The sequence below is a fragment of the Danio rerio genome, chromosome 23 (assembly GCF_052040795.2).
Source record: "Danio rerio strain M-AB ecotype USA chromosome 23, GRCz13ab, whole genome shotgun sequence".
Lineage (NCBI taxonomy): Eukaryota > Metazoa > Chordata > Actinopteri > Cypriniformes > Danionidae > Danio > Danio rerio.
Window position 1 is genome coordinate 32,015,908 of NC_141043.1, and position 27,980 is coordinate 32,043,887.

A 27,980-nucleotide genomic window follows, 5' to 3' on the forward strand; every position below is an offset into this window, starting at 1 on the left:
ACCTGTCCAACTGCTCGTTAACGCAAATTTTTAATCAGCCAATCACATGGCAGCAATTCAAAGCATTTAGGCATGTACACTTGGTCAAGACGATCTGCTGCAGTTCAAACCGAGCATCAGAATGGGGAAGAAAGGTGATTTAAGTGACTTTGAACTTGACATACTTGTTGGAGCCAGATAGGCTAGTGCAAGTATTTCAGAAGCTGATGATCTACTGGGATTTTCATGCACAGAATGCGGCAGTTCCGTGGGTGCAAATACCTTGTTGATGCCAGAGGTCAGAGGAGAATGGACTGGTTTGAGCTAATAGAAAGGTAACAGTAACTCAAATAACTATTCGTTTCAACCTAGGTATGCAGAACAGCATTTCTGAATGGACAACACGTCAAACCTTGAGGCGGATGGGCTACAGCAGCAGAAGACCACACTGGGGGGCACTCATGTCAGCTAAGAACAGGAAACTGAGGCTACAATTCGCACAGGCTCACCAAAATTGGACAATAGAAAATTGGAAAAATGTCTGATGAGTCTCGATTTCTGCTGTGACATTCGGATGGTATGGTTAGAATTTGGCGTCAACAACATGAAAGCATGTATCCATCCTGCCTTGTATCAATGATTCAGGCTGCTGGTGCTGGTGTGATGATGTGGAGGATATTTTCTTGCCACAATTTGGGCCCATTAGTACCAATTGAGCATCCTGCCAATGCCACAGCCTACCTGAGTACTGTTGCTGACCATGTTTGTCCCCCTATGACCACTGATTTCTTGAACATGACAATGAGTTTACAGTACTCAAATGGCCTCCACAGTCACCAGATAACAATCCAATAAAGCACCTTTAGGATGTGGTGAAACGGGAGATTCGCATCATACAGTAGATGTGCAGCCGACAAATCTGCAGCAACTGCGTGATGCTATCATGTCATTATAGACCAAAATCTCTGAGTAATATTTCCAGTCACAAAGGATTAAGGTAGTTTTGAAGGCAAAAGGGGGTCCAACCCCGTACTAGTAAGGTGTACCTAATAAAGTGGCCTGTGAGTGTATATGATTTGAATAATGCAAGGATTCAAATCTTTAAGGACGTAAAAATAAATTAGAACATTTTTATTTTTGAAGACATTTGATATATTATTTATATTACAAAAGTCAAAGGTTTAAAAAAAATCATAATAATTAAAGACATTTTTAAAAACATTTTATTGTTACATACTGTATAACAAAACATTGTACTTTACAACATTAGCAACTTTTTCTATACCAAATTAAGGCAATGCACTTGAAAGAAATCTTTTTTTTTTTTAAGAGATGAGATCTGAGGTTTTAAATGAAAGAGGATCAGGGCACTAATGAGGAGCTCCTGTGCACAAAAAGGGAAAAAAAGAAGAAGAAAAGATCATGCTAAATCAGTTAGTAGCTGCTGCATTAAATAAATGCCCGGCAATAGATATGCCTCGGCTCTGGCCAACAATGGGGATCGCTATGGTAACACCGCTGTTTACTCCGAGTCGTTTGTGTTCATGATAGCATGCAGAGCGATAAAAATCAGTAGGGACACAGATAAAAGAACAGCCTCCTCTGGGATCCCTCCCACCACTCTGGGGACCGGCACTCATGCTAAGAAAAATAGGTGCAACAAACAGCAAACCTCAATGATTTGATGCGTCCGAACGCATTCGCTTCAGCGAAACGCTATTATTTCAGGCCCTCAAAGACGTCTGTCAGTGCTGAATAACAAAGGAACGGTGCGGATGATCAGAGAACACGTTGTTTTCTTTAAGAGGTCCTGTTTATTGTAATGCTGACAATATTTTTACTGGAAACAGCGCAGAGCTGGAGTCGCCGTAATGCTTTTACTCTATAAGGAGAAAAGCTTTGCGAAAAAGTCAAGAAACTATTCTAAACAGATTCGACAATAAGAGTGAGAGAGCTTCTTCTTTTTTATCTCCCCGCACATCAAAGACCTCACAAGCCCTGTTTCTTTTCAGAAGCGTGAGGCGGAGGACGCCGGGGATGACAGAAAAGATGCCTTGAACGTGGCTCTCCAGGCCCTGCGTGTCTCGTTTAATGCGGAGCTTCTGTTTATGTGCCGGAATGATATCATGCCCAATCAAGTGGTGTTTCAAATCCTAATAATGCCGTTGGAAGTGCATTATTTGTATGAACGTGTGCTGACTGCAATCAGCCCACCAGAGTGAGGAAGTGGCTGTTAATGACTGCCTAGATTGGCGTGTCCTGTTCTTCCCTCTTTCTCTCTCTCTCTCTCTCTCTCTCTCTCTCTCGTTCTGACAGGAAGAGTATGCACGCTAAATCTGGGATATGACATACTCTTTCTCACCTGGCAGCCACTGCTCGCGATTGTTCTAGAAACAAACTCTGTTTACTCTGCTAAACCCGAATCCCTCGACTTAACGGTGATCTAACACTCTGATCTGCCCTGTCTGATTTCACGCAGACTTTCAAAATACGTTGACTAATGCAAGGACAAAACCCCGGTAATACGGAGCATTCATTAAACGCAACAGGCCTGGACAGCGCTGGATTATTTCTCATTATTTAAAGATCCTCCTGTCAGAGCAGTTTCTTTCTGGCCTGACTTTTAAAAGCTTTATTTTGATATTGTAATCCTTTTGACAGATTAACTGACCTGGATTGTGTCTGAATGAACTCTTTTATTTTGTTTCATGTAGGGGAAGGGGGGGGGACTTGGACCTTTGGCTGTTGGGAGACTCTGAAAATGTCAAAATAATAAAAAGAAGACGCATGAGATCCTGTCATAATTTCTTCACCCTTGTGATGTTCTATTGTTTCAGATTCTTCTTCGGAACACAAATGATTGTTATTATCATACCAAGGTGACATGTGAGGACAAACCTCAAATCTGAATGCCGTAAACACTGTTTACATGCTAAAATAAGTCTAAATTAAATCAGTTCATCACATAATGAAGGCATGTCTCTGGAAAAGACTTAGATTAAGCCTCTGATTTATATCTTGTTATGTATGTGGATGGACAGAATTTGGCAAAAACTATCCTGATTTGTGTTCTGAAAGTTTTATGGCTTCGCAAGGACATGGGTGTGAGCAAACGATGACAGAATTTTCATTTTGGGGTGAACTGACCTTTTAATTTGCATATTTGCAATGCAGTTTCTCATTAAGTGCAGCCACTGCGACAAGAAGGGCCATCATAGAGGCAGGCATTTCCTCACCTACTAAAGCTCGGACAGACACACACATGCTGAAATAATCCCCTCTGTTTTTATTTTGCTAATTTACAGCTTGCAGGAAGGAGTTTGTTTCCCTCATCGCTCCGAGGGAAGGGGAGCGGAAAAGTCAGCATCGGACCTGTTCTCCACACACCCCTCGTTCCCCAGCATCTGGCCTCTCTTTCGATTTTATTACACAAGAATAACAATAAGCAGGTCTGCGACCCCGTCTACGGAATTTGCCGTATTTTTTCCAACGGTCTGTGCTGATGCTCCGAATTTCCATTTTCTGCATGCATATTTAATTGAGTTTTGTCCCAGTGGTGCGGAAATGATTTGTTTTTTGCTCTCTGTTCACTTGACTCCTCTTCGGAGTCGGTAACCCTGATTAAGACGTTCACGTTAATTTCCCAGCGCACACCTTTTTTTGTGCATTAATGGTTCTGATCGTCTAATTAAAACTTCTCAGCTTCGCTGCTGATCACCGCTCGTTGTGCCTCTGACCTGAAGTTTTAATTGCCGCGTCAGAGGCGATAATAATAATTTCTGGGTTCTGATGATTAAAAACAATGCCATTCCCAACTGCTGCTTAAAGCAGGAAAAAGATGGAAAGGGAGGCTGGGGTGAATCACAGAGAAAAACAGTAGAATTAGACTGGAGAAGCTATTCGAGGTTTTAAACAGGTTTGTTGGGTATTACAGTATGAGAAGGGAGGAACAGCACCCAGGGCAGGTTTACCAGGTTTGCAGTGTAAATGAGGGCAAATATGACTAAACAAATAAAAACATTCCCAGAAGTGCACGAGGTTATAAGAAACTGTGCATTCCACATCTCTATGATAGTTATTTTAAAACTTTTACCTTTGTTCCCAGTGTTGTAATCTGACACCAGCACTGATGTCTAAAAGCAAGTTGTTGCGTTATGGAGTTGTGCCAAAAATAATCGGCTGATATGTGCAATAATGGACAATTTCTGTTCAAATATAGTCAAGCAAATGTTAATTAATAGATTTTTTTAAATGGATAAAAAGTCCTGTTGAAAAGATTGAGGTGTGGTTTTAAAATGAAAATTTTAACTGCATCATGGATACATGTATTTGATCAAACATATTCCAAAATCAGTAACAATGTTCTTCACTTTATAATATTGGGAATTGTTTTAAAAATAAACTTAATGTCCTTTTTTTAAAATTAAAAACAGCAATAACTAGTTACTATTATGCTAAAGCTACATATATAGATACATATACTTAAATATACATATATATTAACAATTACTGTAACTTGATCAACAGAATGCATCCTCAATAAATGAAAAGCATTATTATTTTTTTTAAAATATACAGTTGAAATCAGAATTATTAGTGGCCCTTTGAATTATTTTTCTTTTTTAAATAGCACAACAAAGATCAAACAAAGCAGTTATTATAAATGAGCTATTAAAACAATTGTTTATAAATGTGTTGGAAAAAATCTTCTCTCTGCCAAACAGAAATTGGGAAAAAATATTTCTAACTTCAACTGTATATTGACCGAAAGCTTTTAATGGTAAGCAAAATAAAAACATTCCCAGAAGTGCACGAGGTTATAAGAAACTGTGCATTCCACATCTTTATGATAGTTATTTTAAAACGTTTGCTTTTGTTCCCAGTGTTGTAATATGACACCAGCGCTGATGTCTAGAAGCAAGTTGTTGCATTAAGGAGTTGTGCCAAAAATAAAACATCGGCTGACATGTGCATTAATGGCCAAACTATGATGGGGTTTTATAAACTGCTCATACTCGTACGCACTCTATCATTCTGTCCTTTTTTTGTCTGATGGACTCTAATGGATTTTTCAGATTCCCATGCAGGGATCAATTTTTTAGAGAGAGATACACATCCGGACAAAACAATTATGCTCATGAGTGTTTCTGTTTTTTTTTTTTCTTTTTTTTCTGACTTTAAAGTTTTTTTTGTCGTTGTTGTGAAGCAAAATATGAATGCAAAGGGCATGCACACATACACACTCTCTCTCTCACTCAAATCTGTTGTATTATTAATCAGTCCGTTGCACATCTGCTTGCTTGCAGTGTGTGTTTTTTCCCATCAATAAAGCACTTATTGCTTTTAGTCTGGAATGTGACCTTGCATGTTGCATGCTGTCTTTGGTCTGACCTTGAAGGACCTACTTTGACTTCTCCCTTTCTCTTTTTTTCTCTCTCTGTCAGACTGGAACCTTCTGCCACATACAATAATTCAGTTACATCCCGTTGCAGGTAACAAAAACAAACAAGCCGTGAGGAAAAAAAGGCACGCACATACTTGCCGCAGAGGACAATGGACAGAAAATGGCAGATACATATTTTGACGCACAGACGGAAAAGGAAATATTTTGTTTAAGCGGCGCAGTTAGGCAGCAACCCTTCAGTTCTGAGAACAAATACATCCCTGAAGCCTAATTATAAGACAAAGCATTTGAGTCGTCCCCTGAGGACAGAAAGGCTGGGATAGGGAAAAGTAAACTCGGAGGTGATCTGCTCTGCACGTGCCCGCATCACACTTGCTAAAATTATATAGGAAGTTGGTTTCACAGCTGGTACAGAGTTTTGGGAAGAATAGGCCTGCCTGCAAAGAGGAGGGTTCTGTGTTGCTCTAATCCAGTATGACTTAAATCTCTTTACTTTTAAAGTCATTAGACTACATTAACAATCCTTTAAGAAATAAGTTTGTAAACTAAAAACACCAATAAACTTTAAGTAAAAATTTTGGTAGGATCAAGGCAATTAAATGGAGATATGCTTGCAAATCAGGAACCATGGACAATTTCTGTTCAAATATATTCAAGCAAATGTTAATTACTAGATTTTTCTCTTAAAATAGACAATAAATCCTGTTAAAAAGATTGAGGCGTGTTTTTTTAAATTAAATTTTTTTAACTGCATCATGAATACATTTATTTGATCAAAACTATTGCAAAAACAGTAGCAATGTGCTGTTAAAAAAATAAACTGATTTTATTACGTTTTTTTCTATTAAAAAGAAAATAATAAGGGATGTAACGATTCACCGTGAGCCGGTTGAAATTTTATTCAAAATATGTGACGATTCAAACTGATTGAAATCCTGAGCGAATCACGATACATGTTTTGAACAGAGGGGGCACTGTTAACAGGCGCAAGATTGCTTTACCTGCGCATGAGCGGCGAGCAGGAGGTGGAGCAGCAGAGTAAAATGACAGCGGTGAAGTGCGCCAGACAAACTGTGCAAATACTGCAAAAAGACATTTACTTACACTAAGAGAAGAACAAACATGCCGCACATAAACCATCAGCACAGTAAAAAAAAAAAACTACTGTCACAGATGTCTATAAGCAAAAAAACTATTGATATGCCAAACCACGCCGACTGGATGATTTGCAGCTCTGCTTGCTCTGAGGAGATCACACGATGCATCAGTGTTTTCATAGCGAAAGTGTGAAGATGTTTTTCAGACTGAAAGAGAAAGTTGTTCTGTTACAGAAACAGGTATTCAATTATTTTTACCTTCTTATTTTGAAATTAGTTTATGCATATTTTAATAATTTGCTTTTTATTTGCTTATTATATTTAAAAATGTTCAAGATTACCTCTTCTTAAGTGTATCACACTGACACTTATACTAATTAATTATACAAGTAATATGAATTATTCACATTTAGTTTGTATTATTGTTATTATTACTATTTTTTGGAATTTGTTTTTAAAATAGCAATTTGATTATGGAAGAAAATATATAATTTTGCAAAACAATGTGCAGCATTTAGGAAAAAAATGAAGGGGCTCTTCACCTTAAATTTGCTTCAAATAATTTTGTTAAAAAATTGTGACAAACTCATAAATCGTGAGATTAGCATCATGAATCTTATCAAATCGTGAGTCAGATGAATCATTACATCCCTAAAAATAATTGCCAAAGTTAAACTCGGCCACTCATCAGTTTCTTTTAGGATTTTTGAAATAATAAAAAAGCAGATATATTGAATATAAAACATATATACTATATATAATTAATCATTACTTTAACTTGATTACCAGAATGCATCCTCAATTAATCGAAAGCATCATTTTTTTTTAAATATATATTGACCAAAAGCTTTCGAATGGTAATACTGATATATTCTCAAAATAATAAGAAAATGTTCATTTTAGGGTGAACTAACCCTTCAATTAATAAATAAATAAATAAATAAACAAATAAATAACTACATGCCGGTCTCAGAAGCCAGTTTGATTAATCCAGCCCTGGCACACAGAGTTAATTGACCCACGCTGCCATGTTTGAGGGTCCGCCCATGTGCCCGAGCAGGAATGTGACAGGAAGCCAGCTTACGAGACGAGGCTCCCCGTGCCACTGAAGGGCACTTGAGCTGATATCTGCACAGATTAACTGCTTGAGATGTATTTTTGTCACGAGGAGCTGTGGTTAGCGTGGGGCATTGGGGAGCGGGTGCTAAAGGCGGGGGGGTGGACTACTCTAGTTCCTCCGGTGCAAGGGCACAACGAGAGGTTGGTGGCCGCCGGAGCCGCCCAGACCGGAGTCTGTCACTCAGAGTCATTATCTGAGGGGATATATTTAATTTAGTGGTTCCGGAGCTGCGCTGCTGAGTAAGCCAAGCCACCATTAGGGCCGTCCTCCAGGGGAAACACAGCACACGCCGCTCGATTAGTTATCAATTAAGAGTGCAGAAACCTCCACCTGCCGCGTCAAAGAGTGGCAGAGAGACCACGTCGGACTTTTTCTGCTGTTTTCCTCTGACTCTTTCCCTCTCAGGCCTTCCGACGTCAGGTTAACCTTGATATGAAGCGCTGTCAGGCCAGATAACGTCAATCAAGAGGGGCTTTCACATAACCTCAGTGTGAAACCTAAAAAGCAACCTGTTTAGATGTTTGGACATGCCCTCTCTCACCAGCAGATGATTTTCATTAGAGAGAAATGAGTTGTGGCACTTCTTTAACAGGACTGGTAAGAAATTCTGACAGGCTTTAAGACACTTTGCTGTAAATGAATGAATTAACAAGTGGACCAGTAAAGCCTCTGGGTAAGAGCCAGAGTGAGAAATGTTAAGACGTCGCTTAATATCATTTTCGTTTAAGTGTTATAAGTCTTTCTTTCTTTCTTTCTTTCTTTCTTTCTTTCTTTCTTTCTTTCTTTCTTACTTTCTTTCTCTTTCGTTCTTTCTTTCTTTCTTTCTTTCTTTCTTGTCACCCTTTACTTGTTTGATATCTTTTGAAAGAAGAGTTTGTCTTCTTTCTCCTGTTGAACACAACATAAAACTGTTTGTAAAAGGCTGAAAACCTGTAACCATTGACTATAGTAGGATCTAACAATGTCAATGGTTGCAGATTTCCAGCTTTCTTCAAAATATCAGAAGAAACTCAGAAAGATTATGAATTCCTTGAGGATAAGTATATTGTGAGTAAATTTTCATTTTTGGATTAAATGTTAAGTATTAATATACCATTAGTGGAATTTCAACCTTTTTGTTTTTTTTATTGCTTTTTGCGTCAACTTTTTTTATTCAAGCTAAATGAAAATGAGAAATATTTTCTAGTCAACTAGCTAACTTGCAGAAGTAACTAACTAACTAACTAACTAACTAACTAAATAAATATATAAATAAACAAAATTATTATATAACAATATATATTTATTTACTTACTGTTTTTAGAGAAGAACTATAACTTGTATGAGTGCACTAGCTTGCAGATTGCATGACCTCATCCTTTAAAACTTTCTCTCCAAAAAAATTCCAGCTTGTATAGTAGGAGTGATTGATTTCCAAGCTACTCTTTAACTTTCATTTTTCAGATGCTGAAGTTCTGTTTCTGAAGCAATTTTCTGAAATTTAGCTTGCATTTTATCGCATGCCATAGATCCTGGGGCACATCTCTTTCAGAAACGAGAAAAGGAGGTGACCCTTCGACAAAAAACTACATTTCCAGACAGGAAGCCTCGCTGACAGCTTCGATCCCTGGCCACCATTAAAGCATTTGCTCTGCTTCACAGACTCTGACTTTTTTTTTTTTTTTTTTTACATTTTATTCACAGAGGACAATTTACAGGTGTCCCCTGAACTTCTCAGGTTCAGTATACTTTAGTTCTGTAAGTTCCCTGCTGCAACTATACCAACCTGATCTCTTTTAATCTAGGCTTTGTTACAGTGAAGTGGTCAGTTGACAAAACTGAATCGTCTTACTCATATGCGGTGAAGCTACAAACAATATGAACAAAGCTGTGTTACGTATACAGTTGAAGTCAGAATTATTAGCCCCCCTTCATTTTTTTTATTTTCATTTTTTTATTTCCCAAATGATGTTTAACAGAGCAAGAACATTTCCACAGTATGTATGATAAAAAAAAACTGCATTTTTAGAATATTCATAAAAGACACTCTCTTAAATGTAGTACGGTGTAAATTAAATGTATACAGATTAAATATATACACTCTTTATATTAGAGATGCACCGATATGGATTTTTACTGATACAGATAACCGATAACTCATTAGATTTGGAGGCTGATAGCCGATATATTAGCTAATAAATCTAACTATTTCAAAATTTTCAGCATGATTGCAAAAAACTAAAGGTAAACACATTTTTTTTTTAGAAAAAAAAATCTGATCTTTAAACTTTATTAATCAATTTCTTTTCTATAGCCTATGCTTTTTATATAAATAAAATCTACTGCCTGAAAAAAAAAAGAGATCACGCACCTATGAAGAAACCAAGTCACCAAAATCAGTAAAACAATAAAAAAAAAATCTGGCTTTCTTATCAGACTGATAATGGTAACATTAAAAACAGCATGTATCGGCTGATATCGATATGGCTGCCAATATATATATATATATATATATATATATATATATATATATATATATATATATATATATATATATATATATATATATATATATATATATATATATATATATATATATATATATGCCTACATTTAATTTGCTGTGGACACTAAAAGTGACATGCAGAGGTGACTGCCACCAGAATTTATGGGACCACCATGTGTGCTTGATATGTTTAACACGCAAACTTCTGCCAGTAGTATATATTTAATTCATGGAGATGTTACACCTGCAAATACAAGTCATTCTTTTTACTATTTTTTTACAAGAACATGCAAACTTCAAGTTCAAAATGACAACATTTTATACTTGTGTACCAAAACAAACTGATAAAACTGTTTCCGAGAAAAAGAGCTGTGGCTGCTTTTTTTTTTTTCAAATCATCACAAGCAGAAAAAAGCTTTACAAAAGGTGAGCGTGTGTATGTGTGTGTATATATCTGTGTGTGTGTGTGCTATTTTGGTCAAAGAACACAAGAGGAAGTATTGCATATGACTCAAACAAAGAATATGCTTTTGATAAAACCACATCAGCTTCTTGTATATTCTACCCTAAAACAGGCTGGTTTCCTGATTTTTTAGATGCTCTCTGCCCTCAAACGGAAGCTGCGCAAGTAAACAGCACAACAGCTCAGTACACAACAAAACGAGCAGCGTTTCACAAATGATCACAGACATTGATAACAGTTTCCAAACGAGCGGCGAGGGCAATATCATTAACACGCCGTTGTTTTTTCCAACGCACTAAAAATGGCACAAACGCATTTCGAGCTTCAGCCACACACGGGTCGCACTTTTGCATTTCACCTGCATTAGCATTCGACTTATTATTATTTTAAAACGAAAACGGATACTCTGTTGAAGTGCAAATCTGATGAATTACCGTAGCAGATTGCTGTTATCAATTATTAAAGCCTATTTTATAAATATTCAGGTCTGTCATGCATCTAATAATGAAGGCTTTGGAGAAGGTTACTTCCTGTGCGCATCCTAACGTGTCAGAAATATCACTTTTAATCACGATTCTGTCAGGGTTTTTGCATTTGAACTCTTTCAAAAAATAAATAAATATAAAACGCCACGGCTCACTCTCTCCCTGCCATTTTCAATGGGGATGGCCGGTTTGGTTAAAAACCCAGATTGGCCTGCGCACACATGTCGGCACAACGCCACCGATCATTTGAGAGGAGAATAATGCATTAACGTGGTTCTACCTTCTGGACACACCTAATCCCAGAGCAAGTGCAACCATATGGTGCGATGCATATTCATATTCCTCTGTCTGCACCTCTGTAATGCTTAAACAGTACTTCAGAAACTTCAAATGGGAGGAAGAGAAGATGAAAGGGAAAGACTGACAAAAAGGTGAAGAAAAAGTTTTCCCTCTTCCATGTTTTGGGGTTTTTTTGGGGGGAGGGTTTGAGCTGTGGTTTGTCTTTGAGATAAGGAGGTGTGTTGAAACTGATCCCGGTGTGTATGTGTGAGAGGTGTCTGGCTGTGGGTAAACTGTGTTGTCAGGTGGGTTTGCCGCTCTCTCCCCAGCAGGGTAAATACCAGGCGAGGACGATGTGGAGATTAACGCTGTCAGATCTGCAACAGTAACCCTTCATTATCAGAGCACCAGGGCCTACACACACTCACACACTGTCCTCCACTGCCTGGGCACACAGTCAGTAATTACCAAAGCAACCTCTTCCTCTCGCTCCATTTTTCTTTTCCTCTGCCTCATTCTGATGCTGGATCTAGCATGTTTGTCTTACATCAATGGATGAGAGTTTACAATTACATCTAAGTTGATGCATCTCTTAAAGGCAGGATGGAAAATTGTTGGGCAAGAGGAATATTTTAATCCTCAGGTTTTAACATAGTTAAAAGTAAATAAATAAATAATTAAAAATATATAATCAAAAATATACATTTGTTGGCTTTTGGTCCAAACTGATTGAGAATAATGTATCATCGTAGTTGAAATGTTGCTCTGTTGTTATCGTGAGGAATTGTGTACTTGTTTTTAGTTTTCTTTCCGTACTAGGGAATTTAATTTGGAGAATTTTCTGTAAAAATGTCGAACAGATATTGTAACAAAAAATATCTAAATATTAAAAAATATAAAAAATATATTATTGTCTTTACAATAAAAAAACTTAAATATTGAAAAAATGTTTTATGGAGCTGGATTGTTGGTGATTGGATGGATGTCGGCCCAATTGGGTTCTCGAAAATTTGAAACTTAATTTTTTTTTTAATGTTTAAAATTATTTAAGATCTACAAGATAATATTTCAATGATTTTAAGACATTTTAAGGCCAAAAAGTTTGTTTTTGAAACAAGACATTTTAAGACTTTTTTAGACCCTGCGGACACCATGATATATAAAACATAATAAAAAGTAAAGTATAACACAGAGACTTCAGGGAATTTTTAATTATATTTTGCTATAAAATATAATGTGACTAATTTTACCTTTAAAAAAAACACAGAATTCTAATTTCCATAAAAGATTTAGTCATTTGAATCATTGATAAATTATGTCAATGTAGTAATTGTATTTTTGCTTTAGTTGTTTTAGTTTTAATTTATACTACTGAAAAGATCTCAACAAAACATTGCTGAAATATATGTATACAGTAGTGACAACTAATTGTTTTAAAAATGTTTTAGCTCAAAAAACCCTGTTCAAAACTAAGGGGTTATCCCACTATTTAATAATTTAGATTACAGTAAAATGACAGGAACTGCTTTGTTAAATCTACACATTTAGTAATATCCAACATAAAAGTGAATGATGTGTGTTTGAGTCCAGATCGTGTCATTTCCCAATAAAAAAAATGATAATGTGCCATGTTAAAATGACGTCCCAGCGTTCTGCAGGGTGGCCTGACACACTTGATGTGGTGCCAGGCACGGCCACAGTACGTGCCCGTGTGTTTGGTGTATTAAGTGGCGCTTTATCAAATTAGTTTGGTACCCAGCTGATGAGTAATAAAGGTACAGTGGAGCCCCCACTGACTCCCAGACATCAATCCTCTGAGCGCCAGCCAAACGCCAGGCCTGGCACTGCCTGAGGCCAAGCGAGCGCCTCTCCCCACTGATCAGCTTATGGACTCTCTTCAAGCAAACTAATATTAACACTGGGCATGTGGAGGCCTTACCGCAGCGCTGTAACAGGTAGCTCTTTTATTCAAACCGTTGCTGTGGGCTTTTGTTTTTCATCTTGTTTATCGTCTTTATCAGAGTCGATGGCCTGCCGCTGTACATTTTTCCAGACGTCGCGCTCTTAAAGCATTGGCTCTCAGGTGTCGAACAGACAAGAGAAGATAGCGAGATCAAACAGAGGACTGGAAGGACGAAGAGAACAGAGAGAGAGGTATGACTGTAATCTCGCCCAGCGTCAGGCTTTTACACGAATGCAACAAAATGCAAAGCGCCAGAAGAAGGAGGGTGGGACATCAGAGGGCTTGAAGGAGTTGTGCGTGTCAGTTGAGAGCAGCCGCTGGGACTAACAGTGGAGAACAGAAGGTAACAGCAGGCGGATCACAGCCGATCAGAAGCCCTGAGAGAGATTCTGTCTCCTCCACCCCGCAAACCCAGCTCCACTCACACTCGCACATTTAACCACACCAACTTTCATTCACACTCATTTCTTGATGTTATGTGCTCTAAAGTCACTGTGATGTTGGAAACCTGTCTATTAACATAGAGTAACAGAGATTCAATGGGACTTGAAAGGTCCTGGTTAGAGATATTGGCAAAAAAATCAGGTCTATGGCAAGAGTGGCATCCAGTTGCCCTCAGGCACAATGAGAGGGTGCCAGTGGTTCTCAATCCTTTTTGACACCAATGCCTTTATTTAATCTAAAGCACTTCTGCTTTGTAACATTATATTCAGCTCTGGTACTTGTAGTAGTTTTATTAAGAAAATGTTAATAGTAATAAATAAAAAATATTTTAAGGCTTGCTAAGAATCCCAACAAGAGTGGAAAGTCACTTAAGTAGATTATATTATCAGATCCAAAAAAAGGAAGTTGTTTTAACTGTTTACCTAATGCAATATATACTTTTAATGCAATGTTTATTTACAGTAACAATTATATTGATGATTTAATATTAAAGATTATATATATATATATATATATATATATATATATATATATATATATATATATATATATATATAGTGCATTTTACCTGTTTATGTAATGGATTTGGATAGTTTTAATGCAATATTTTTATTTAAAATTCAATTTCCTTTATATTATTTAATATTAAATATGTATTTAAATATATTTAATTAAATATTACAACCAGTAGATATTTTAAAAACAGCAACACTAATAATAATGATTATGATGATGATAATAATAATAAACAAAATCACAACTCAAATTTAAAAAAGCTATTAATAAATAAATACTTAATGATATTAAAATGACTGTAAATAATAATTAAACACTATTCTTGATTAACCAAACTTATAATAATAATGGGCTTGCGTAAAAAAAAATAATAACATAAAAAAAAAAATCTGAGAGTTTGGACATCAACAAGTGCCACCAGCTCAATATCACTCTATCTTTATCTCAATTGTCTCGTTGCTTGAAAAAAAAAAGTCTGTGCCTTGGATTTCTCTACTTGAAGACTGTGTGAGCGAGAGATCAGCAAGAGGCAGCTGTCGACATGACAGATCTGATCGAGCTGAAACAAAGACAAACAGAGCTCTCTCTGCAATATGAGTTTAGTTAGCGAGAGAGTTAAAGAATGAGTTACGGCCGGCATGCTGCTGGGGACGCTTGTATTTATGGGAGGATTGAGTACGTTTGAATCCCTGCTAAGAAATAAAGTCGTCCCTGTGCAACATTTCACTCAGCCTAATAGGTAAAAAAAAATGCTTTTTTTTCTTCCAAAAAGGGAATGTTTAAGCCATATTTACCCATATGAGGGATGGCACTGCATTTTTAAGAGCTTGACGTAGTTGAACTACAATTGGATATGGTCATACGATGGAAATAGGCAGTAAAAGACTGAAGTAGCTCAGTCCTTTAATTGTGAATAATTTTAACCCAAAACTGAAAATTCTGTCATCGTTTACTGACATTATACTTGTCAGATACCTGAGTTTCTTGAATTTCCCTTCAAAAAAGGCATAGTGATAAGCATATAAAAACAAAATCAAGTTTTTTTTTATCATATTCCTATATACTATTACTTAATTATTAAATTACCATACTTCCCCAGTTACATTGATTACATTAAGAAATGCAATCAAGTCGGTGCCAATAGCCTAGTGGTACTGTGCGCTGACATAAAGCACCAATGTGCTCACGGCAACCCAAGTTCGATTCCTGTCTCGAGATCCTTTGCCGATCCTTCCCCTCTCCCAATGCTTTCCTGTCTAAAATCTCTACTGTCCTATCATAATAAAGATGAAAAAACCCTAAAAAAATAACTATTTAAAAAAAGGTAACACTTTATTTTGATGGTCCATTTGAATATTAGTAGACTGTCTGCTTGTTATCTTTCAACAGACAATTAACTGACTATAAAAAAAACTTGGCAACTACATGTCAACTTGCACTAACCCTAACCCCAACCTAACAGTCTACTTATAATCTAATGAGAATTAGTTGCAATGTAACTTAAATTCAACAAATGGACGAATAAAATAAAGAGTGACCAAAAAAAAAAAAAGAAGAAGAAATGCAATTAAAATTTTTTTTCTGTTTGATTTGTTTTTTAAATAATTGTTTAAATATGCAAAGAAGGCATTATTTAATTAAATATGCACTGAATTTTTATTTTTAAATCTGAGCAATTGGGTTTAAAATGACTGAATTTTTGAGAGGGGTCTGGATGCAAACCTGGTCCAATCCAATGATTTTTAATGCGCTCACCTAACCCCACCCCTAACCCTACCCGTCACAGTGGTGTCACTCACTCCATTAAGTGCATTGTGTCTGAGATTGCATCGCTGAGTGATGCAGTCTCAGCTTGCATCATAAAGTCTGCATCCAGATATTATTAGAATTTTTTCACATATTAGTCAAAGGCATTTACAGACAAGATTTTTGATGTATTTGTTTCACTCCATAGTCCAGAAAAATTGGGGGATATTGTTTTAAAACTTCAGAATAATGCTTTTTGAAAAAACAGACTGTTGCATATAATGATGCAAATAATGTATGAACATAATCCTCGGCAAAATCCCCAGAATATGGATATGAATGAAACCATGTGTGTTTGTATATTTCAATTACAGCATAAATTAAAAAAAGTCATTTTTGCAATCAAAAATCTTGACTTCAGCAGCTGTAACAAACAAATAAAAAGTTTTATTAATTTCTGTATTAAATGTGTACACTCAAAAAATATTATTTTACTTGTTCAAACTACTTTATTACAATAAGCTGAAACAACAATTCTTGAGATTTCATTGGGACAACCTAATCTTTTATGTTCAATCGACATAAATTTTTTAAAGTGTAAAGTGAACTTTAGCGATTTGTGTTGTGACAACATGATTGAATTGTGTGGAACCCTGCATTTAATTGACATTTCACTGGAAGACCTGCATGAAGTTGTTTCAACATAATGATAACACTAAAGACATGTACCATTACAAGCCTTGAAAAACCGCCAAGAACTTGCAATTAAACTTCTTAAAAGTTCGCTGAAATTCTGCGTTATTCATCCCTCAGTCTGCGAGATGAACGTTTCCTTCACAGTGTGCTGGAATACACCTCTCTCTCCCTCTGGCTGAACGCCCACACATCCCTCCCTACCCCCCGTCCAGTAATCACAATTATTACTTAAAAAGGCTCTATTTCTACATTAACTTAAAAGGCCTATATCTTTTTCTTCCCCTCTTAGTTGGTGCACCCTCACTTACTCTAAGTATCTCAATAAATCAGCAGTTACTGTTAACATGTACTCAACAATTCAGTCATCAATCTAGCCCCAGCTCAGAGTGAAAACAGAGGGGAAATATCTGCTCAGTAAAATCTACCGTGCCCATGTTTATGCACGGAAACACACACACACATACTCGCTTTTGCACAAACAAACAAACCAATCCGCTGGGACATCGGAACCATTGCCAGATCACCACGGAAAAGCAAGCCAAATTCAATTGTGACCTCACCTTTCACTGAGGGCTCAATTCCATCAGCAATAGAAACAAATCAACAAGAGGGTGGAAAAGAAACAAACTTCCTTCCTCTCTCTCTCTCTTTTTTTTTTCTCTCGCTTGGTTGGTCTCACCTTTTCAGGCCTGCACTAGGCCTGAAACCTTGCATCCTTGGCTCTGAGCTCCATGCAAATGTGTGTTTAGATTTAAAGACACCATATTTATTTAACCAAACGGAGGAAGATCTAATTGAAGCGGGCGCATCTTCCAAACAGAAGCTCTCTGGAAAATCCTCCAGTTGACAGAACAGCTGTATCCAAACAAGCGCTCGATACTGGCAGTCACTTGCTTAGCTGGGCAAATAATACCACTTGTCATCTAACTGAGAAATTCTGAGCAATCGCAAGCGGAGGACTTGCCGGTAATTAAGAACAGCAATTTGCGAGAGAAAAAGTACACAGTGACTAATCCACATCCAATATAAACAAAAATTACAGGAGACTTAGTGTTTGACTCATTTAAGAGTAATAAATGACGTGTTTTAAGAGCTTTGTAAGATATTTCACACCTGTGGAGCGCACGTGTGGAGTCTAAAGGGTGCTTTATTTATCAATAATGTAACTGGTTATTTCATGAATAGAAAGGAGAATTTAATTACGCGTAATCTGTTTAAGTACATTAATAAATTAAAATACAATTAACTTTTTTCTGGTGGAAGTTTTAATTGTTTTTGATTTTCATACAACTTATAAATATAAATAATGAATAAGCCAATAAAGCAAATAATAATAATAAATAAATAAATAATTAATTATATATTAAAATAATAATAATAATTATTATTATTAATATTATTATTATAAACTTTTGCAAAGTTCTAAAAGTTGCAGATAAAAAAATCAATGTAGTAAATAATAAATAAATATATTTTACTTTAAGCTATGAAAAGTGTATTTGAAGTTTAAAAATAATAATAATTAAATAATAATAATAAATTAAATTAATAATGAAAATCAAAATATATATTAAATTCTATATGAAATTAAAATACATTAAAAGAAGCAAAATAGAAAATATGTTAATATCCAAAATCCTGAAAATAACATAAAATGTGCACAATTCCTAATTCTATATACATTTTTAATTAATAAGTAATTGACTGAAAAATCTAAAAAGCGTCCAAGTTTTTTTTTTTTAAATCTGGAAAACTACACAAAATGCATATAAAATTTCAATATCGCTATCAAATGTTAACAAATGATTAAGTTTTAAAAGTTTAGAAAATTACAGAATGAATGCAACAACTTTGTTTTTTAATTATTATTATTTTTAAATAATTAACTTTTTCTTTTAAATAGTTATATTTTAAGCAAACTAATCAATAAACAGTTTTAAGTTTCGCTAAACTACATGAGCACATATAATGCCACTTGTGCACCTAAAAATAAAAATCACTCCTCAACTTCATATTTCCATTCAGTCATCACATCACAGTGAGGTATTACTTTACCAAAACACACAGTGAAAGTAATGAGTGCCTTTGTCATTCTACACCCTCACTCCCACCCCATCCACAGCACATTGAAGCCACCACCAGCATCTCTCTCTCTCTTTCTCTCTCTGAGTGTGTGTGTGAGTGTGTGTGTGTGTGTGTGTGTGTGTGTGTGTGTGTGTGTGAGTGTGTGTGTGGCGCCTGGCGCGGGTCTTACCTGGCAGGAGACAGCCCTCCTCTCTCAGTCTCACCTCTCCCTGCTGCTTTGGAGGAATTCTCTCCACAAAGCAAGGCATTTTTCTCTTCTCTCCCTGTGCGCCTTTACGGCTGGGCTGCACTCGCCCTCTCTTACTCTACCCTTCTCCTCTCTCTCTTTCTCCCTCACTCTCTCTCCCGTTCTCTCTCTCGCAGCACAGATGTCAGGGCTGTGCGTGTTTACCCACTTTACCAGTAGGGGTCCTTCAACACCCTCTGCTCCCCACAGCCACTGTGGAAAAACAGGCCCAGGAGAGCAAAATGGAAAGAAAGAAAGAAAGAAAGAAAGAAAGAAAGAAAGAAAGAAAGAAAAGGAAAGAAAGAAAGAAAAAAAGAAAGAAAGAAAGAAAGAAAGAAAGAAAGAAAGAAAGAAAGAAAGAAAGAAAGAAAGAAAGAAAGAAAGCGAATGAGAAAAAATGGCCGCTTAAGCCGATCTCCCGCTGTATAAGATAGATTGAGACAGAGTGGAGGAAGTTGGACTGGTCAGTCACTGGAAGTCACAGAAGAGAGAACGAAAGAGCAACTGTGTCTGCACCTGACAGTAAAAAAGTGCCACACACTTCTCTCTGTCCACTGAAAACCGATGCCACATGTGTACTTTTTAAGCTCAAAGCTCATTTTTATTAGGAAAAAGTTGAATTCAAGACACTAAACTAGACTGATTAGCTCAGCCAATAATGGAAGGCTGGGTTTTCTTTTTAACTAGCCAATGGCAGGTGAGTGGATACCTGTCTGAAAACAGTCATTGTTGCAATTTTATTTCTTTAGACTGGTTAGCTCAGCCAATAGTGGGGCGGGGTTTTCTTTTTAACTAGCCAATAGGAGGTGAGTGGATACCTGTCTGAAAACAGTCATTGTTGCAATTTTATTTCTTTAGGTTTATTTGCTCAGTCAATAGTGGGGCGGGGCTATCTTTTTAACTAGCCAATGGCAGGCGAGTGGATACCTGTCTGAAAACAGTCATTGTTGCAACTTTATTTCTTTAGACTGGTTAGCTCAGCCAATAGTGGGTATCTTTTTAACTAGCCAATGGCAGGCGAGTGGCTATCTGTCTGAAAAAGTCATTAGCTATGTTTCCACCCACCTATTTTTATGCGCATTTTGGATATGCACATAAAAATACAGTTGACTCGTTAGATGGAAGGGCTGCTTTATTCGCACTTCTTTTATGCGATAATCCAGTTTTGCACATAAAGTTAATTCAGATTTTTGGATGAAACATGGATGAAACACAGTTAATGTTTTATTTCTTCAGACTGATTAGCTCAGCCAATAGTGGGGCGGGGCTATGTTGCAGTTTTAGTTATTTTTTTAAATGATCTGGACGTTATAAAGATTGGAAAGCTTCAGAAAAAAAGGTGTGCATGAAATCTAAATAAATTACTTATTTTTATTGTTATGTAAAAATAAAAATTAATTACTTTTTTAATAGATGTATATTATTCTAAACTAAATATAAACATAAAATATTACTTGCACACCTACAAATAGTACGAATAATCAGTTTAGCTATCCAATAGCAGATTAGATTGAGAAGGCCATGAATATAAAATACACTGCAATAACTCCTATAAAAATAATGAATTATATAAAAGGCATATAGTATATAATGTTAACCTCATAAATAACATTTTTAACCAACAAACCTTTAACAACCTATATATTAAATTTAAATGATATAAATAAAAAAGGAAATATAAGCGAGGGTGGAAAATGAAAACATTGGAGAGCTGAAGAAGAATAAATCATTTTCAGAGCAATTGACACAAGTCTGGCAGATTTGTCAGCTTTGGGCTATTCTTCAGCGAGGAATTTCAAGTTTTGCTCCTACTTGTGGGGCACTTTTCACATTGCAGTAATAATGCTGGGGCTGTTGCCCGCCCGGACCCTCTGTCACATCTAATGACAGCCCTCTCTCTCTCTCTTTCTCCCTGAGACGAGTCACTCAGACAGAAGAATTTGAGACTAAGCCTCAAATTAATATCACGGGCCGGACAGCCTCAAACTGCACATTATGGTAAGTGGAAGGTTTCAAGGGTGAGCTAAAAAACAATCATTCTTTAAATACGAGGTGTGTCGACGGAACAGGGGAAATAATGTGGAATGAGAGCAGGGACTTGCTACTGGACTCAAATGGGAGGATGAGCATGTGTGTGTGTGTGTGATACTCGTACCCTCCTCCATGCGAATGTGCGGTGCCGTGTTGCCTCTCTATTCATTCATGCATAGATTGATTGACCAACACAGAAGCATTGACCTGCTGAATATGGAAACTTGTCCAGTGTTGTTAAAGTTGACACGAAATCAAAACCGACCCTATTTACTTTCGCATATTGCTTTGCATATTATTATCTTAAAAATAAATAAATAAAGTAGTTTCTGTGTTGTATGTTAAGGTTACACACTCAATTGCATGTGCATGTTTTTTTTTATGTGGAACAAATGACTAATTTCACAATACTGTATGTTGAATAATGCTCTGGCAAACAATGTTTCTTTATCTAGCATAACAATCAGGATATAAAAGTCCTTAATTCAGCTTAATTTGCTTACAGCTGCATAGCCGGACGTGTTATCCTGGACCAACCGCTAATAGCGTTAGTGTTTGTGCAAAATTAAACAGAGTAAAATAAATACTTCAAAACAAAACTCTGATCGAGACAGGTTTAACAAGTTTTTGCCACTTTTTGCAGCACTGGAATGACATGTTATGGAAAAACTGTTTTGGTTTGGAGTGTAATTAAAAAACGGTGAGAGAAAATGCTAACGTACTGTAAACTTTATATTATAAACAGGGTTTTAAATGGATACTACACAACGTACTGTAACATTATGGTAAATGTGTATCTCTATCAATGTGCAAAGTTAAGTGTAATTGTATCGTTTACAAATTTTTACTTAGATTTTAGATATTAAATGTGTAATTGTATTTATTGTCATTTATTTTTAAAATGCAACTTTTTGTATTAAAGCAGGGGTGTCCAAATTTGGTCCTGGAGGGCCAGTGTCCTGCAGATTTTAACTCCAACTTGCCTAAACACACCTGCAAGGATGTTTCTGGAAAGCCTAGTAAGAGCTTGACTAGCTAGCCCAGGTGTGTGATTGGGGTTGGAACTAAACTTTGCAGGACACCAGCCCTCCAGGACCGAGTTTGGACATGCCTGTATCACAGGGTATATGCAGTTATCCAAAAAGTTAATTTTAATACCTTTTTAAGGCTTTTTAAAGACCTTCTCAGAATATTTTAAGACCTTATCACCACTTCAAGTTCTTATAGCAAACCTTTAACTTAATAAACAGTTGTTATTAAACAGTTATAGTAAAAAAAAATCAATGGAGCACAACAATGCAACAGAACTCGGATAAGCTCGGAAGAATAAATTATATGGTTGTTTTCAGTGACAGGCTTCAGCCACTGTTTAAACTCGTCTTTCTCCAACCAGGAGAACGCAAACTTACATTTTCCTATTTTGGTGTCTGTTTCGCTGTATGGTTTCGCTACATGTTGAGAGTGTCACATTACCTTCCTACGTTTGTCACAAATTATGGCCCTAACCAATCGCGTGGATCAAGGAAAATAAAAATATTTATGCTTTTTTTAGAGTCAAACACTTTGAACAACACTTGAACAAAATTTAAGACCTCGTAAAACGGGATTAAGACTTTATAATGACTTTTAAGGGCCTTCATTTTCTCATAAATGATTGATCAACTTTAAATACTTTTAAAGACCCGCGGACACCCTGTATTAATATATGTTAGGCACCTAGGGTCTGAGAGTAACTCTGAGAGTTCTCTGTATATCCTGTACATGTTGTTGAACTGACAATAAAGCTGACTTTGACTTTAAAGTTGCTATGAATGAATGAAAATTAAATTTGTATTTCTAGCCTAAAATGTAATAATTAATTAAATGTGCTATTGTTTCTTTATAATTATTTGTTGAATTCTAAAACAATTTAACACAGAAGTGCTTATAAACCGTTTAATTCATTTTATTAATATATTTTTCACCTAAAAATGATATTTTGGTAAACATGCCAGCATTTAATGAAAGGAACAGCCACAAAAAAATATGTGTTTTAATGATTTTAGCATGTGTGAAAAACATATTTAGTCACTTCTGTGTGGAAACTACAGCAAGAGACAGGACATCCCACTGCTTTGTTGTTTCCAAAAGTAAAGGTTCCACCAGTATTTTCTACAAAAGAAGTTACTTAGTCAAAGAGCTCAGCTCCTGACACTCGCGCTCTCCGACAGTGTCTGTTTTTCTTGTCTTTTCCTTTTTAACAGGCACTTCTGCTGTCATTGCGCTGGGACGTACGTGTTCCCTCTAAATGGCTTTTCTGACAACTGATCTGTAAATACAGCCAGATCTGCAAGTCTCTCCTTCTCTCTCTTTCTAGCATCAGCAACCCCGACCCTACAGCAACACACACACACAGTCTCTCTCTCTGCCCCCATCGCAGCCCCACGGCATGTCCCCCCCTCCTCTCCAACAGCCCCCTGCCCTCCTCCCCATCTCCATTCCCTCAGCCACTATAAAAACACAAATATGCCATAACTCAGCTTGCCCTGCCACACTGCCTCCATCTTGCCCTGTACCAGGGGGCCTCTCAGGAAGGTCACCAACAAATGGCTTTCCGATTCACTGCCCCTGAAATAATTTTGTGTATTAAAACCTGAATCTGCACTTTCTGGCATGAAAGCTTTTCTAATTATTCTGCCGTCCTTGGGATAGACACAGATCCTTCACACGGGGGGAAACAAGCGACGGACCTGCCTGTTCAGCCGCCACAAACATCCGCTCTCTGTCTTTTCTCTCTCTCTCTCTCTCTCTCTCTGCCCCCCTCCTCCTGCCCTCCTCTCATCTGCTCCCCTCTCGCTGCTATATAGCTGCCCCCCCAATCTGTTTTCAAAGCGTGCCTGTCCTTTATTAAATTGTTTTCTTTTCCACATTATCAGTTGCCATGGAGACCTCATCTCTCGGATTATTTGAATTTCATTATATCTATTGATTTGGGAGCATTTCATCTTTTTTATTGTTTTTCTGTCAATTTTCGAAACGAATAACCATCTAATTTGCGTCAGTGCTGATTACGTTCGTCCCTCAATAGAGGTCGGCAGCTGCGCCGGGGAAACAAATCAATGAAAAACATCATAAAATTCGAAAGTACAATCAACCAGGATATGGGTGACATTCCATGGTTGCTGAAACTAAGTCATCAAAAAATATATACTTTGTTTTTGCGCCTCTGCCTCAGCGTGTGTACGCGTGTGTGATGTATATGCATCCGTGCAGGAATATGACTCAATATCAGAGCCATCCTATATAGTAAACTCAATCTACTCTTCAATACCCCCCAGACCAAAACAAAAAATGCTTACTTTGTGTTTAAATAATTTATGCAATTTTAGCATTTATATATAAATTTTTTAATAAGCCGCTTGGAGCAAAGTGGCCATTAACAAAATACACAGCTGTCCAGTGGGCCGAGCACTCCAGATCAATTGCACTTTTTTATGACATGATAAAATGCTTTTAAAGCAATTTACACAAATATGGAAGAAAAAAAAACTGCACCCAGGCTTCATTTATTCATAAGCTGAGGTATTAAAAAAAAAAAAAAAAACGTAGCATGAGAAGATGGTCCCAGGCCTAACCGAATCGGACTAGCTGTCCTTTCTGCAAGGACATAAAGTTTCATTACCGATGCACGCAGTCAAAGGCAATTTAGAAAACACAATGTGCAAAAGAAAAACATCAGCATATTGGAGGTGTTTGCGTATTAAGGGGCGCCAGCACTTTGTTTCCCAATTTTATGTTCATTATTTATTTTTCCCCAGGACGGTCTGCCATTGACACCCCACCCTTGAGGGAAGGAGCCAGGAATGGATGGATGGATGGATAGATGGGGGCATGTCCAAGGTGAGAGAGATTGTTGGGATATAATAAGAGGTCCTGACAGGAGTCCACACCTCAGCAGTACACTCATACACGTGGCAGACGGGTGTCACCGGGGAGGCAAACGCCAGTGTGTTTGCATGTGTGTGTATGTGTGAGGAGGCACAGGCAGGTGTGTGGCACTGGACCAACACTATCCATCAGGCACTCTACAAACAGACCCGGGTCTAACATTGACATTCTAATCCGTTTCGTAATGCCGGTTTTGTCACAAATGCGGTTGTATTACGTGCATCGTGTTCTAGATGCGTAACAGGTGTGCTATTATTTTTAACAAGAGTTTTGGGGCGACTTAATTTCCTTTGGTTCATTTCCGCTGATGCTGTTCAAACATTTCAGGCCAATTTTAAAGACACTGTGAAAATCAAATTAGACTTTTTGTGGCTTTTAGTCCATGTTTTTAAAAAGGTTCCGAGCAAACATCTATATGCTAGTGTATGTCTCTTTTATTTATATATTTTTTTAAATTTGCATTTTGAGTTTCTAAAAGAAAATACATAATTACATGATCTCTTATACAGAAAGAGATTTACAGATCTTGCATTTACTTTGTATTATCTTCCCTTTAAAAACAACAACTATAAACATAAACTATAAAAGTAAGGTAAGGGGAGCTACAAATGCTTTAGAAGTTTGCCTTTAAAGATGAAAAGACATTTATTTAGATACATATTTTAATAAATTTAAAAGTTACAATTAAAGAAAAATCCAGGCATATTCGTGAAATACACTTTACTCCAAATGAGAAAAAAATATTCAGTCCGTGTTCTTAATAAAAGGCGACGCGGTGGCGCAGTGGGTAGCACATTCACTTCACAGTAAGAAGGTCGTGAGCCTCGGCTGGGTCAGTTGGTGTTTCTGTATGGAGTCCAAAGACGTGGTATAGGTGAATTGAGTAAGCTAAATTGTCTGTAGTGTAAGTGTGTATATTACCTAAAGATTCACAAGTAAAAGCAATCTCTACTTCAAAAAATGGCGTCTAAATGTATTTGAATCTCTTTCCAATGGGGTTAATTTCTGACACCCCAAAAAAACATGATAGTGATTAGCTACTTTTTCTCCATACATTCTCCAGCCGCTAGTGCCCTTTTGCTAGTGTACTTCTAACAGTTTAATCACTTTGTAGTTTTGAAACATATACAACAATGTATATTTAAAATGTATCTATATGGTCATTACAATTGTAAAGTTTGGGGTAGGTAATATTTATCGTTAAAAAAAGTAATTCAAATATGCTAAGTTGCTTGTAAATATTTCTTATTAATACTATTTTGATAGTAAGGGTAAAGTTTTGTGTTGAAAGTGTACTTTTTCAGGATAAACAAAGTTCTAAATATTTCTTTTAAAACATTTATAAAAAAATTAATGCATCTTGTAAAATTATATATGTTATTACTTCAAAACATTAAATATAAAAGTGTATACAATTAAAACATATGTTCTTTCTTATGCAAACTTTCTTTCTTATACTGATGACTCATCTTGCACTACACATTTCTGCCCAATCTATCCTCTCTATAATGAGAACGCCCCGCCCCCTAATTACTCATGCCTTTGACAGCATACTTTAAGCACTAAAAATATATAAATAAATAAAAAATTAACTAAATACTTGAATATATTCTATCCAAATGTATTGTTAAAACATAAAAGCAGGGTCAGAAAGCACAGTTTGCAGTAGTGTGATCTGTCTGTACTTCAGCAGGTTTAGTGTCTCTTTACATGTGTATGTTGTAGACACACATCTACCATTAGGTTGAGGAGCTGAACAGCAGGCTAATCTCATTTCAAAGCTTCTCTTCTTCTCCTCATGTGCTGACAGTCCTGGCCGCCTGCGCTCTTTATAAATGCTCTGGTAAGGGCTCCATGTTTGCGACACGTGTCAACATTTGACAAAGCATTACTTTTCGTACACAATATCCCGCGCCCGGGCCTCTGAAATGAGGTAGCTAACAAATTAGCTTTTTATGTTTATTTGTGCGTGGGTGTGTTTGAGGAGAGGACGGGCGGAGGGGGAGGCTGTGAGGAGGAGGAGGGGGGAAGCAAAGGACATTTAAGTTAACGTTTCTGTTATGCTGAACTCTTTCTCACCAAATCAGTTGAGTACTCTTATACTAAGTATTGATGTGGTAAGTACCATGATGAAGGGAAAGGGAATTGCATTGTTATTGGATGTATTATCAAAAATATGGTAATATGGCATTAAGTACTGAACACACACACACACACACACACACACACACACACACACACACACACACACACACACACACACACACACACACACACACACACACACACACACACACACACACACACACACACACACAATAAAATCTATAATTTCAATAAATAGGGTTACTTAAAAAAAGTGCCTCAAACTTTTTGCTAAACTCAAACAAACAAACAAATAAACAATTGGATAAAAGAGATACAACTTCAAAGTTATAGTTGGTTCTCCAGATTTGCAATTAATAGATCTGTTGTTTGAGTGAAAAGTTTGTATTTTTCGTTCTGAACTACCGAAAGCATGTCCTTAAATTTCAAATGTCTCTTAGGTCATTTATTTGCAAAAAATAAATAATAAAATAACCAAAGGCAATAAAAAACCCTTGTTTTTATACTTGAATTTATAGAAGTTGGAAATTCTATAAATTTAAATCTTAAATAATGGATATCATGTTCAGGGGCGGACTTAATTATAAGCGAGCTAAGCAGCCGCTAAGGGCCCCATAGAATTAGGGGGCCCCGACCAATGACAAAAAGCCTATATTAATCATATAGCTTTAAATAAAAAAATTTAGTTAAATTTTATTAAAGTAAATTTTCTATCATATTTTATAAAATCTGTCTATAACCATCAATATTTTAACGTTATTACTTATTTTCAAAACCGGGGGGCCCCATGAATAGTGCAATGCTCCTTCCTTACTGCACATGCAAATATTAAAATCTAATCACAAATATGGCTAATCAACTGCACATGAACTTGCTCTTTATTTGTGAATGTATTGTATTTCATTTTACATTAAAAACAAAAATGCTT

The 27,980-nt window shown here is 36.5% G+C and overlaps 1 protein-coding gene and 1 long non-coding RNA gene across 51 annotated transcripts in view; both read right to left on the bottom strand.

Moving 5' to 3' along the window:
• Positions 1-27,980, bottom strand: part of casz1 (castor zinc finger 1) — a 333,881-nt gene that overhangs the window by 50,442 nt on the left and 255,459 nt on the right. For 4 of the 50 annotated variants that reach the window (XM_087307344.1, XM_087307315.1, XM_087307340.1 and 1 more), the window contains exon 1: positions 18,932-19,067. The exons of the other annotated variants lie outside the window; for them this stretch is intronic. In XM_087307344.1, the coding sequence (XP_087163470.1) occupies positions 18,932-19,010 (79 nt within the window). In that variant the 5' untranslated portion in view covers positions 19,011-19,067. Of the gene's footprint in view, positions 1-18,931; positions 19,068-27,980 lie in introns of those variants that run through there. 50 annotated transcript variants of the gene reach the window in all.
• LOC147838235 (uncharacterized) lies at positions 25,591-27,865 on the bottom strand. Its single transcript, XR_015523732.1, has 2 exons — positions 27,220-27,865; positions 25,591-27,143 (listed from the first exon to the last, which is right to left on the bottom strand). It is a non-coding gene; the product is annotated as an uncharacterized LOC147838235 (long non-coding RNA).